General features: G+C 40.2%; 1 protein-coding gene across 7 annotated transcripts in view; it reads right to left on the bottom strand.

Moving 5' to 3' along the window:
- The window catches only part of acap3b (ArfGAP with coiled-coil, ankyrin repeat and PH domains 3b), a 56,436-nt gene that overhangs the window by 21,695 nt on the left and 19,904 nt on the right, over positions 1-14,837 (bottom strand). For all 7 annotated transcript variants that reach the window (XM_044180267.1, XM_044180252.1, XM_044180260.1 and 4 more), the window contains 3 exons: positions 8,367-8,424; positions 3,873-3,992; positions 3,220-3,273 (listed from right to left, as the gene is read on the bottom strand). In XM_044180267.1, coding sequence (XP_044036202.1) covers positions 3,220-3,273; positions 3,873-3,992; positions 8,367-8,424 — 232 coding nt within the window. The remainder of the gene's footprint in view (positions 1-3,219; positions 3,274-3,872; positions 3,993-8,366; positions 8,425-14,837) is intronic.

The raw sequence follows: 14,837 nt of genomic DNA, 5'->3' as shown, positions 1-14,837 counted from the left end.
TGTCCTTTGTGAGGACAATCATTGACGTTCCTGCAGAGCCTGATGACTTCACAGGCTGGTTCTCTGGTTTCTTGCTTTAGATGGCAGTGCAGTTTTCACAAATCTAGACTGTACCCATTGTGGGAATATTGCCAGGCATCAGATACTGTAACTCCTTTAAACATGTCTGTACACCTGCAGTCCCTTTCTACAAATCCTATCTATTTTTTTTGCTGTGCAATATATTCTTAATGTAAGGAGACAAAAATTATAATATAGTTCAAATTGAACTGTTCACAACTCATGCAACCCCTGTGGTTATATCAGTAAAGATCCACTTTCTCTATCTTTGACTACTCATGTCAACCTCTGACAAAAATATCCCACTTCATGGTTTCTAAACTAGGATGTTTACTGTAAAGACCCATGGCCCGAATTGGTACACTGTCAACTAATTAATTAGCTAGCATGACCTGAAATTCTTTTTGTCAGCAGGTTAAGTGAACATCCAAAAATGCCTATTTGTCAATGTACAATTCAACATATATACAGAATAAAGTTCCCAATAATAAATGAAATATTGATGATATTGATATAAATGATGAATAAATATTTACTTGGGTTTAAATGGAGCAGTACTTTCAACAGAGTATTGCACTTTTATTTATTTGTAAGTATTTTCAAAACACATTTCTCACCACCCAGAGGATTTTCTTCTGTGATAACAGTTATGAAAAAGGACCAACACTGATGGACACATCCCAGAAAAAAAATCTAAATCAGTTCCTTCAGATAGACTTTGGACCCACATGTAAACTAATCCAAATGTTCCGTCCAAACCTGCTCTGGATTATGGTGCCCTGGGTATGACCCAACCCATCCTATAGAATGTCTACACTCCCCAGCACTCTTGTCTCCAAAGATCTCAGCTTCTAAAGATCCTCGATGCTACTGTAGACATCCCATCAGCCACCTCACCTGTATCTCTTCTGCACATAAAACTACAGAGAAGCAAACCCACATGCTGATTTTGCAGGTAAAAATTCCTCCACAGCAGAGAAAGTTGCCCTAAAGTTAATTGAGCGCATTACTATCTCACAGAAATCTGTTCAAATCCACTATGATATCATTCTCAATCTGTTAAGATTAAGGGTAGGAATTATATTGCAAGTACACACATTTGCTTATCATGAGATTCATTGGGAGATTCATTTTCCTGTTTGAATGGCTTCCTTTGTGTCTGATGAGAGGTAACAAGGAGGATGGAAGTAGAGGTGGTGGAGGGGCAGAGGAAAAGAAACAGGTGGTGATAAAAACAGCAACACAGATAGTGTGGCCTATAAGGCTGAAAGCTAACTCAACAGAAATCTTACATGTCGGTACATGTAAAGGGAAGAAAGGCAAAGACAGCTATAGAGGAAAAGAGAGGAGAAGAGTCCACTGGACTGATGCAGCTGATGGATCCCATCTAGTGTGCAGCACTTTGATTTGATTTAAAAAGGGATTCAGAGTTAAACAAGTTAAACAAGCTTGACCTTAGCGGAGTGAAACAGAGTCAGTGAAGTGGGGGGGATTAATTAAAAATATGGAAAAAGAGCAAGACAAATCAGTGAGGAGTATGGGAGGATCAACATTTTTTATTGTAGTCAGTGTTGTGCTTGTGTCTTACTGCTCTATTTAACCAACTGGTACGTCTTTAGAACAATATTTGAACGCCCTTCAGCTACTTAAGTCAAGTTCATTTGTGCTGTATATCAAAGTACTACATATTTGTTTAGTGAAATGTATGTACTTCCCCCCTCAAAAAACCCTACAAAATAAACATAGGAAGCCATCGCTAAAACAGGAACCCCCATCTAAGGCTTAGAGTGTAACGGGCAATAAGAAAAAAATTATGTAGCACATAAATGAAACATTTAGATAATATAGCAGGTCAGAATGAATGAAGCCGGGGAAGTGCAATTGTAAAAGCAAAAAGGGGAAAATAAGCGTCTCTGACAAGGTCAAAGCACAACATAGAGGTGAAAAGGGGAAGATAAGAGTTGCTGATAAGCTTCTCTTCTACACCCACAGCACAACAACCCGTAGAAATCACAGTCCAGCAGAGAGACGGGACGCAGCCGTACAACTTTAAAAATCAGTTTTAATTTAAAAAAACAAAAAAAACAAAAAAACAACAAGGATCCCAACCAGCGTATCTAGTACCAGCTTTAATATGAGAGGGTCTCTATTAGAAAACATACAAGTATGAGTACTGAAGTCCTATATAATCTAAATAAAATATCCTCATCTGCCTGTAAATCTTTGATAATCTAAGTCTTCATGTCAAACATACAAGCTTTTACTTCAAAACTTAAGCAGAATTTCGAACAAAGGCAATTTGTTATGAGACCAAAATGATGCAATGCTACTAAAAATGGTTGAACTCATGAGTCATTTATCTAGAAAGGGAAAACTTTTGACTGTTGTGCCCGGCAACTGCCTGTTTTTCACTTCATTTCTCCCCTTCTTTCCTCCCATAACCCTCTGTTCTCCATCTCACTTTCCTTCTCTTCACCGTTGCAAATCCCAATTTCACCTTTCTTTTTGCTGACTTTGTTCACACACACATACAATCATGTACAGACATGGAAAACACCTGAACACACCACACACTTTCACACATTGCTTAGTCATGACTGTAATTCAGTGTGGGGAAAGACACTTGTGCATGCAACCGTAAATGTGTACAACTTCCAAATATTTAAAATGTCATAATATCTCTTGAAATGTAGAATTGCCTTTAGGCTTCTCAAACCTGTAGTAGATTCTCAGAAAAGAACATTTCTTAAATCACACTTAGTCATGAGGAGAGAGTCATATGAATAAAACCTGCGTATGAGTGTGTGTGTGTGTGTGTGTGTTTTGTATGTGTGTGTGCGTGTTTGTGCATTATAGTTGCCGTACACATCTGGTGAAGCATGTGGTTTGAATCAGACAAATGCATGTGGACTGGCCTGTGTGGACAGATTCACCATCACAGAGTGAGGTCACAGTTAAATTGTGTGTGTTTGCGTGTGTGTGTGTGTGTATGTGTGTGTGACTGTGTGTGTTGTGTAATACTGGACACAGGAGGGACTGGATGTCTGAAAGACGTTAACATGCCAAGAGGACCCGGGCGTGTCGGAAAAACACTCTACCTCGACCTCTCGCCTGTGGCTAAAACTTGTGTGTGTGTGTGTGTGTGTGTCTGTGTCTTACCATGTGGTAGTTGACGATCTCCTGGAGGCTTTCTCCACACTTTTCAAGGCATTCCTGCAATGTTGACAACACACACACACACACACATATATATATAAAATGTAAGCACACAGATTTCCATATGAACATCACCTTCTTTTTCACATAATAAATAATATTAAATCCCTACAAAACACTTTTCTAAACTGTCTCTGTGTATGCTGTCCACAAAACATGATCTGGATCTGTACTTGGTATAAAATAAGCTCAACATTGAATAGTTACTGACTGTGAAACAATTATGTCTCTACTGCTTAACCCCAAAGCTACCAGGACGACACCCATACTGACAGGAAATCTAGTCAAAATGTTTTTCTAAAAGAAAACCATAAAAGCAGGTTTCAGATCTCTCAGCTTCCAGCCATGTAAACTGTCAGCATAAACATCTCCTGTCTGCATGTGGTCACATCTGTCATGTTTAAAACAGCTGGATGACTCTTCGAAGGGACAATACTGTTTATTCTGCTCTGCGGTTATTATTCATGTGGGGAATCACAGGAATGTCCTAGCCAAGATAGATGAGCAGTCATTTGTTGAGAAGCTGACCCTCAAACATTCCTGAGCGGATGTACCAATTTGAGCAAAATTTTGAAGGCAGTGCTACTTCTGCTCACCGATATCGTCTCCTCCTTCTTGCACTGCTGGGACAGGTCCTTGATGCCGTTCACAAAGAGCTTGTTGGCGCTGACATAGGTCCTGCCGGCCTCGATCATCCCGCTGCACAGCTTCACCAGCTAGCAGAGAGAGGTGAAACATAAAAATAAATCACTTTAAATACTCAACAAAAACACTATCTATTTAAAGAGTCGCACGTTTTACAGAATGCGATGCTAGGATATTAATAGTTACAGTGATGACGTAATCCAAACAAAGATTAAAAGAATTGTTAAGTCACATGCAGAATCAAATTTAGAATAATCCTCATGTCTGTATCTAGGACAGTGTAGGCACTACTGAAGCTAGTGTCTGGTATCCGAATGAGAAATGAGTATTTATTAAGCATTCTGACAGTGAAGTGCAAATTTAAAAAAGGCAAATGAATGAGATGGTCAGGGGCCCAGTGATATCGGATATGTCAATCACTTGGCTCCAAAAATGTTTAACTGGAGTACACTCAAAAATCATGTGTACATATGTACCAATAGTCTTTTGGTTACACAGAAAGCATATTGGGCTCAGGATCATCCTCAACTGACAACATTTCCTAGTTGACAGATAGTGTCTGTGTATCATTTTACACTGTATCAGTTGGTGATTATAATTACGTGATGTTAGAGAAATGTTGTTCCATATTCTCTTCCAATCAATAGCCTGTCCATCATTTTTCAAATCTGTATTCCATACTGTAATAATGCCAATATATCCAAGTAATTTCTGTTGTAGAAAGAGGAGCCAGGTAAATTGTATGTATATTAAAAATCTTGGAAAAACATTAGACTATCATTGTTTATTATATCTGAAATGTATCCCGTGGATTTGCCATTGGGCTAATTTTTAAGAGCACTGTACTGTATAGGAGTGGTCCTCAGAGTGGGTGCCACTGCATCCTGGGGTGCCTTAAGGACGAACCAAGGGTGCCGCAAGATTTGAGGGCAAAATAAGGCGAAATTTACATTACCTACATTTTGTATTAAAAATGTTAAATATGCCAGAATGCCTCATGCAGGAAGAAGCTTTCTGATGCACCATTGCCGCAATAATTAAAGCAGCTAAGAGAGCTAAATGAAAAACAGAATCAATGCACGATGTCATGCGTGTTCCTGTGCATGTTTTTTGTCAATTTATCCTGAGGGGAACGTGAATGTGTGTACCAAATATTAACATCCAATAGTTCACATAATAGTCAGCCTCATAGTGGTGCTGGAGGAAAAGTCAGTGGATCACGTAAGTCATTAGGATTCATCTTCTGTGCTCCATGTATATATGTGCCAAATCTCATGGCAATCCATTGAATTATTGTTGAGAAATTTCAATTAAAACCACAAATGTCAACCTCATCATGGCACAAGAGGAAAAGTCAAGGGATCAAAGTCAGTGGCATCCTCTGGGGACCATGAATGTCTTTACAACCTTTCAAGGGAATCCATCTAATAACTGAGATATTTTATTTTGGACCAAATTGGTGGACCAACCAACCGACAGAATGACCTTGGTATCCCTGGAGTCATGGCGCTACCGTGACTAAAAATCACTATGAAGGGATGCCATGTTATAAAAAGGTTTGGGAGCAACTGCTAAATAGTGTGTACATTTCACATTGAGAAGTTAGGCAGTAAAATAACATGTATATTAAAACATGTATATTACCAGGTGCAGACAGATCCCAGCGATGGTATGTACTCTTTTAAAACACCACACGAACTGGCCACCGCTACACTTTCCCACTTAATGGGTAATATGATAAGCTACAGACTGGTACACCGTCATTACCATCGCACTGATGCAGCTGTTTGTATTACAGAATCAGAACATGTGTGTTTTTGGTGGGTGCAGAAGAGAGAGTGCAGTAAACCTTTAATTATCTAATTTGGTGCAGGAGTTCCCAAGGTTGTCGCTATGTGAGCATGGTTTTCTGGGTGGCTGACAGTAAGACTTTTTACTCTGCACAGGCCACAAATGAGAAACTAGAGCGTGAGGATTGATAACTGCACAATCTGTGACAGCATGAAATATAATAAATAACAGTTGTGTTATAATAAAATAACAGTTGTGTTGTTTATGTGACGATTGCTGAAATGAGCTGCAAAATGTGTGAGTTTGATTTGTGCACACTCTGTATGTATAGATGTAAATCTGAAGTGCATCATACAGTATATATGTTTACATTCACGTGTACATGTGTGCGTGTACGTGCTGCTGCTCACAGGCTGTTCTGACAACATATCTGTCAACAAATTGGCTGATAAGAGAGAATCTGATCTCATCATATGCTGTACTGAGCCCCCGGGGTCTGAGCACAGCCATTAGAGGCACAATATGTGTGTCAGGATTTGTTGATTAATGGGCTGGAAGAACCACGGGGGTCCACTCGGAGACAAAATGCCACATCTGGTACCACATGACAGACCTCGCCGTGTTAATTGACCGAAACAATTACAGTGTAATGCAGAGGTCCTGCTGGTAATTGAGGTGTGGGATGGGCATTTTCAATTTTGGGCAAATTGTCTGTACTGTAGTGACAGTAACAGTTTTGCTAGTTGTGGTTTGTGGATTGACAAGCAAAATGCTGTAAAATACTTAATTCCAGTACACTAGTAAGCTGCAACATCGAGCTAGCAGGCATTGAAACCATTACAATGCACAATGCAGCATTGAATGTTTTCACACTTGTCAACCGGTCAACATCACTGCAGGCAGGTTCGGCTGTTATCAGTCTCATAAATGTTCTCCTCTAAGAGCCTTCATTGCTGTCAGAACATCCTCAGGCAGCTTCAGAGCATCCTAACAGAGCAGTGTGAGGACCCCTGCTGAACAGAACAAATCACCCTGATGGAAAGACCCCCCCACTCCCACCTCCCGACCCTGGCCATCTTTCAATGGTGTTCAAATGGAGTTCAGAGTTCAGTGGAGGGTCCTGACCTGTTGGGGGCAGAAATAATCTGTGGATGTGTGTGCATGTGTGTGTGTTCTTACGTGTGATGCGGTGGGAGGCATGGGCATTTGTTTGAAATGTCAAAGTGTCGCCTGTGGGTTCGCTAATTTAAGAGATGAGGTTGTAAAAATGTGGACCTATTGATAAACCTGAGATAGACTGCAATTTCAAGAAAATGTCACTTCATAACTTTACAAAGCACTTGAATCTGTTTTTATTATCTACTAGCTGCACAAGATGGACTGCACGCTTTTCAGTGACCTTAATTTGAACATGTTATTGATGTGAAGAAGCAGATTGTTTTGAACACAAGTAAAGAGTGCAAGAGTAAAAAAAACAACAACTACAAAACAAACTGAATCAAAGAAGGTACGGTCACCACTTAACTACATTAACACTATCTCATCCTCTAAATGCTCTCTGACTTACAAGTCTATTAGTTTATCTAAAGAGGCATTATCTCAGCTCATAGACTCCCTGGAGGCAGTTAGCCATCAATATTAGCTGGTCTTACATACTTAGAGCCATGAGTAATAAGATTTGACAATGATGCAAATTCATTCTCATTGTCTAGTTTGCCATTAACTAATTTGACTATTATTTTTGATAGTCAAATCCGTATCATGTCTTTTACCTTTTACCGCCCACTGTGCTGCTTTGACAGACTGCTAGCGCTATGAAAAGTTACATGAATGTGAATATGTAATATATATTTCACTAAATAAGACGCTCTTTTTGGTCGTTATGGTGGCTTGTGTAAATAATCCAGATACAATGCAATGCAGAGTAACCAAAACCTATGGTGTCTCCATGGTGGTAGGTGTTAAATGAGTCTAAATTGCTTCATTTCCATATCTTACAAACACTAATAACTTATGATAAGCTGTTGTTGTGCTGCATGTAGCATTTCTCTGCGATGTCTTTGACCAAACAAGCTCAGATAACGGAGGACTGCTGTGTGTGAGGCTTTCATACTACAGAATATAAAACGGCCTCTGTGACATCAATTTGTGTTTGCTTAGTGAACTCTGCACTAGCACCAACGTGTGTGTGCGTTATCTCACAGTGCATGAACCTATTAAATACAATAACTCATGTCTGCAGTGTTTCCTGGTTTAAATAGCCTTGAAATTTAGATAAGAGGGTTAGAGAGAGACAGACAGATACAAAAATAAAAAGAGAAACACAATTACAGAGAGAAACAGAGACAGACAGACAGAGATACACAGGGCTCTCTGATCAGTTTTACAGTGTCTAAATAAAGTACTGTTTAAAGATGTTAACATCTAACATGTGGTGGCATTTTTCATTCAAACAATGTGAATCAAATTCAGAACGTCCCTCTTTTAGAGTTATAACAACGTGCAATATACTGTAACATCTACATGCTACACAAGTTGAACCAGAAACATGACGGAAGAATCACAATTTAACACCAGTTAAAAGTAACATATGCATGCAGTCTATCGCTCAAATTTGATATATTAATGAGCTACAGAAATAACATGGTTCATACCTTGTCGAGCTTTGCCTCAATCTCCACCACATCTGTCTCCACATCATCAATGCCAGCCCTGTAGAGAGAACACAAAGCCACACAGTTAATCAGATCTCCTCTTCAGCAATGCCAGACTCTATACAAACCAGACAGACTTCCATTTCTGAGAAGGGGAACCACACGTTAAGCTTAAAACCAGAACAAGATTCAAACTGTTGTTTGGGAGAGATTATTGGATTAGTGGTAAGTCACAATGTCACAGTGACTAATAACAAATAACCAGAAATGAAATGTTTGTGTCTGTAACATCTTAAAACGCAGGAAAATGATGCTAAGGGAACAAAAAAGAGTGAGAGATGAAAGCATGATTGAAAGAAGAACACAATAGGACCAAACTGACAAAATGGCTAGTATATTGCACTGTACTTCTGTGTATTCAAACATGAGATACAACATCTAACCATTTAAAGTATCTTAAAGTATTTTACCCCCACTGAAAAGTAAGCTGCAATCAGACACTACACATCACAGTCTCACAGATTTGATCATTAATCCTGATGACTGCATCGACAAAGGCATCACTCCGGAAGATTAGTGGCCACGGCTGAGCTGCAAAATCAATGAATGACATCATGCAGAGACATAGATGGGTACTTAAGTATCCAATAAGGTGAGCTGTTTAAAGAGGCACGAGCAACATAAAAGGTTTTATATTCGGTAAAGGCTAGTTCAAATTTAATAAACAACAATAACAAAAATGCAATACTCCAGATTTAGGTGTCACTTTATATATTTTTTTTAAATCTACACTAAATATGAAGATAATGGGACTTGATGGCCCTCAGCAGGGTGTGTGTCAGGTGGTTTGGGTGGGCAAGAAGCCTTTACCACCCTTCCCCTAGGGGTCTTCTTCCATTAGCTTGCAAGCACACACACACACACACACACACACACACACACACACACGTCCACATTTACAGGGTCAGTTGTTATGGCAACTCCTTGTATGTGGGCCACAGAGGTTATACTTGGGGTCTTACTATGTCAAATTGTATTTCTTATTCCTCTGACAAACGCACCAAAATACACCAATCACATTAGACTTAAAAGCGATTCTGTCAAAAGAAAAGCACGAAAATAACACAGAATATCTCCTCAAATAAATACATATTAACTTCAAGATCAGCTGGAGCTTACTGGAGATGATCGGTCCAAGGATCAGCGTCACACCCTGCATGTGCTGGAACATGTTGGCCATAACCCCAAAACCCTGGGAGATGATGATCTCATCGTACACTCTCAACCCCACCCTCATCTTCAACTCTTTAACACTCCAATACACCCCGACAGCTGATCGTATACATCATTAAAGAGTTGCAGAGTTGGAGGAGGAACATGTAAACAATTGAGCAACAGCACCTGCTCAGCTAGTTTACTCTACAAAGGCCATCCGTTTCTGCTTTAGAGGGGAAGTGCACAGCGAGGGGGGAGTTGAGATGTCAGTCTGCAGCTTTAGCACCTGCCCCGGAGAACAACATTCCCAGAATTCTTTTCTGCTCCTGAGATTTTTTACAATGCTTGGAGATGTTCAGCTAACTCTCGACTTGTATCTGTCTTGCACTTGTCTTCTTCTTCTCTCATCCAGAACACACACTGTTTATACAGACGCCACTTTTCTCAAACACAACGTGACACTGACACAGCAGGCAGGCGTGTGTGTGGTCTGCACAGAGGGCTGACTTATATTGTTTTCGAAGAAAAAAAGAGAGCTGGAAAACAGAGTTGATGGGAGCACAGACTTTCATTAAGCCGTCTGAGTAATTTGTTGCGCTTGAGTATTGTTGTTGCAAAATGTCTGGCGTTGCAGTGTAATTCCTCAAATTGGCTTACAGTTTCTGCTCTTTTGCTGCATGTCAATTAGAAATACAACACCGCACATACAAGCGTCACTCCCAAGCAGTGAGGGAAATCCTACAGCATCACGTTCTCCATTAAGTCGCTACAAACCAAACACATCCAATGGCAAACAGCTGTTCAATTTTAGAGGATAAGCTCATTAAAAGTGTGTTATGTCTTCCAGCACACATTGCCAATAAAGAGTTACTGACAAGTGATGACAACATTTAATACAGAATCAGCCCACACACTACTGATTCAAGTTTTCAAGTTTGGTACATGCTTCAACAAATAGACTGTGGTGCTTGTGCTTTGTGTTGCATGTATACCCAATATGTTTTTGACATGCTTGTTGGTGCATGTTTGTCAAAGTGCTTTGAGAATTATGCAGAGCTTTGAAAATCAATACACTAAGTAGGTTGTCAGTTCTGCCAAGGTTAAATACAACCCTCCCCCCAGCACTACAGAGGCAAGTGTGTGTGTTTAAGAGTGAGAGTAAGCTTGTCATTGTATGTTTGTCCTTATTTGTCCTTTTCTGCGTACGGTATCACAGCTATTAATGTGTTTCCTATAACTAAATGCACCAGAGAGTTATGGGATTATTAGAGTATGGGTTATGCTGCAAGACACAACGGCTGCATGAAGATAACAAGGCAGCGAGGAAGAAGATGATGTATGTGTGTGTTTCAAAATTTGGTCTCAATGACACTTGCTTCCTCTGTGTGTCCACTGGAGGAACACCCCAAAGCTGATCCGCTGATGATGATGATGATGATGATGATGATGCAACCCAGTCCAGAGGGGGGATGGGCTCATACTCCCAGTGGTAGCATACTGTATATGGTCTGACATCACCGATGTGTGTGTGTGGGGGGGCGGGCTCACGTGCACAAGCTGCACTCCCGTCAGCCCCAACAACCATCCACACTAGTGTACAGAGTCTATTCTCGTCCTCCATGCCGTGTGTGTACTCTAGCATGAAGCTTGCGTGGCTATCCTCTCGCATCTCTTCACACAACAGTGAAGTGCACACAGACACACACGCGGCTTCCAGCCCAGAGACATATCTGAGCCCCCATGTCTCCCAGACTCGATGTGTCACATGGCATCACATCCACATCAGCATCACTTCAAGGACCAGAGGAACAGCAGCAGAGGGAACAACAAGTCCTCTGATACCAGACAAGCCTGGACCCAATGGCTAAAATAATCACATGCAACTAGACATTAGCAAAGATGTTCACAGGAAATGATACGATACATGTCTGTTAGACATTATGTGCCCTGAGTAAAACAAACATGAGGCTATGTCGAGTAAGATGCAAGAACCTGTTTAACAAGGGGACTGGAGCAACAGTGAACAAGCTATAACTGGAAAACATCTGCTTTAGGACTGAAATCAAAATTGCAGCATCTCATCAAATATAATGGGGCATCAATGCATCAAGTACACAATCACATGTGTGCCCTGGATAAATCTTAATTTAAGCTCAACCTCTTCTGTGGTGCTTCCTACTCTAAGTCACTGACCTATAATGCATGTATATGTGTGTATTTGTGTGAGATTTTGTTTATTGCACTTTACTAATACATCGCAAAGACAGTTTATTGTATCATCAACAGTTTATCATGTAATTCCTGCATCTTTTATTTTGCATTATTTGCAAGCTGACTCAGGCCATGATGTGCAATGAACTAATTTTCTACTGATATCAGGTGGACGGAAAGCAAATCCACTGTCTCATGTGTAGTCTACACACACACACAGATTGTAAATAAACAAATGAATGAGATGTAGGATATGACAAACTGAGCAAACAAGCACACACGCACACACATAGAAACAGATAAGCAGAAATAAGCAAATGAATCAGATGCAGAATATGACAGGCGACACACACACAGACCCAGAAACCTACTAAATACAGTACATGGTCTCATCAGAAAACTCTACTAGGACAGAAGCCAAAACTACATGTAAAACATTCAATCTGCCAAATTTAGTTCCATTCAATTGAACAGGTACCCAACTTTCTGCTAAACTAAGAGGATGAATAAGTCATGGGGCTCTTGCTGCTGTGTGAACAATTGTTTGCTGACAGCTGGAACATTTATCGAAAACAACATTTTCATGCCTCAAAGAAGATGAACGGCCGTGAGCATAAATAAACTAAAGTGACTTTCTTTAAAAGGATCCTCATGCATGTTTTACTGTAGTAATAACAGCTTAAGGTTGTCTTATGTGCATGCATATGTGCTTAACGGTGCATGGCTCTTATGGGCTTATATGACACTATTATCCATGACATCACTGACACCTGACATGTCTATTGTCAGACAGGGCACACAGTAGTGGTGGGTGATAAGAACATATATGCAAATTTATCAACAATCAGATATGAGGGAATGTTACACCAGTAAGCAATAAGCAGGGCTTCTTTAGGGAAACAATGGATGGTTATATGATTTTGGCATCAGTATAATGAAGCTTGATTTGTCAGATATTTAACTCAGTGGATTAACCAAAAACAGATATTCTTGTCTGGTTATTTATACCCATTAACAGTTCCTCAATTGGTTTTCCAGAACATTTACAATATCACAATAAAATCATATTTACCATAATAGACCATTTTATCCACATCACCCACAATAAGTACTTTTGTTTAGCACATTTTCCTAATCCATATCACTCCCCCCATAGCATGTACACCATAAAACACATAAAACATTAAAACCTAAACCTACGTAATTAACTCAGGTTCCAAAATTCATCCATCAACCCAATAGTGGCTGAAAAGACAGTTTCTCATAGGTCATGTTTTTGGGTGTGTCTCCATCACACACCCAAACATATGATCATGATCGTGGCAAAAGTCATCTTGTTGTTATTAAGCCGCCTGTACTGTGTCAAACTGTACAGTCTCATTTATAATGTATACACACTTTCATCATCCTCCACCCACAAGTTCAGACTGCAAACACAGACATACACACACACATCAAAATATCCCCTTCCCAGAATTCCAAGTAGCGAGCTCCATGGCAACCATTCATTGACCCCAATCACCATGGCAACAGGCATCAGCATTACTCACGCTTTTCTTCCTGACCAATTTCCTCTTTGTCTGATGCGTCTGTCCCTGTATATCTCCCTTTTAGTCTTACCGGCTCCCTCCTTTTCCAAAATGTTCATTTTCCATTGAAGCGTGTTCTTACAACGCTTCGTTTCCTGAGAGAAAATCAGCCAAAAACACAACAGCCTGCTGATACAATCTTTGTCACGGACAGGCCAGTGTGTTACAGCGGTGAGCTAGTGGCTGTAGCGTGGCTTGTGGTGCATCTACAGAACCTGCTGCCACAGGCAAAGTGCCCTTGAGTAGCATACTGATCCCTAAAAGCTACAAAGGCTCTGTGGTCAGTCCTGCCCCCTGCAAAATTATCAATTATAACATGTCATTTTTTCTCTTATTCAAGTTGTACATTTTTGTCCTGGTAAAGAAATTGTGGGGTTTAGATGTTTTTACTTGTATTGAAAAATGCTGGTTTCAGGAGTGACATTTCTTTGATACTAATGATGTGATCTGCATTATTCTTCCATATGTTTCTACATACCATCACTTGTTGCAAGAAAAAAGTGTGAAACTACATTGGAAACATAAAATCAGCTCACTGCTGCTTTTAAAGGTAAAACCATAGATCACATGTCTTGTTAGGGTGGATGATTTTGCTTTGTCTGACAGTGAGCAGATGCAGGTGGTTTTGGGGTGGGGACAGTAACTGCAGCCCATCCTTCATTTCTTTGTTCTTACATCCTAAACCACATTTACCCAACCCCTATATTAAAACCAATTTTGGTCACCTCAAACAAGTATTTGCAGCTTTTACATTGATTGTCTGCATTGTCAAAGGGTTCGCTATGAGAGGATCAGAGTCCTGGTCATCATATTCTCAAATTGTCTCAGTGTTTTGCTCAAATATTTGTCCATGACAGCCTTCTCCCCCCAGAATTCCTCTGTTCCCCCTTCTCTCTTTGTTTCGTTTGTGCACGCCTCCGTCTGTCCGTCTGCCAATCTCTCTGTCTGCCTGCTGTCTGCCTGTAACCTTCCTTCATTAGCTGCTGGCATTAGGCTGAAGACAGTGTGTTTGTGTGTGTGTTTGAGAGAGAGAGAGGGGAGGACAAAAACAAAGAGCACTACAAATGCATAGGTGAACATATATTCATGTGTATAATCATTGTCCACAAAGACTCAACTATTTCCTGGTTAAATCAGTGCAGTTAAATCTAGAAAGTGTTTAAACATTTGAAGCTGTTCAGTCATACATTTAACACAATGCAACTTGATTCAAGTCTCCACACCACTATTAACACATGCACAGACTCTATTAAAAGAGAGTAAACGATCCTCTCACAAAAAACACACACTTGCCTAAACAGACTGCCTTTTGACACCAACAACAAGCCGAGCCAAACACTAGTATCTTATGCGTGGCTAACAAAGACGCCTTCACTGCTTCCCCTTAAACTCCCCTCCCCAACACACAACAAACATCACACTCATTCCCTGAAAAAACATTTGACTGCGCCGATGG

Source organism: Siniperca chuatsi, linkage group LG2 (assembly GCF_020085105.1).
Source record: "Siniperca chuatsi isolate FFG_IHB_CAS linkage group LG2, ASM2008510v1, whole genome shotgun sequence".
NCBI lineage: Eukaryota > Metazoa > Chordata > Actinopteri > Centrarchiformes > Sinipercidae > Siniperca > Siniperca chuatsi.
Note: the sequence above shows the minus strand (reverse complement) of the source record. Positions and strands in the feature narration are given on the sequence as shown.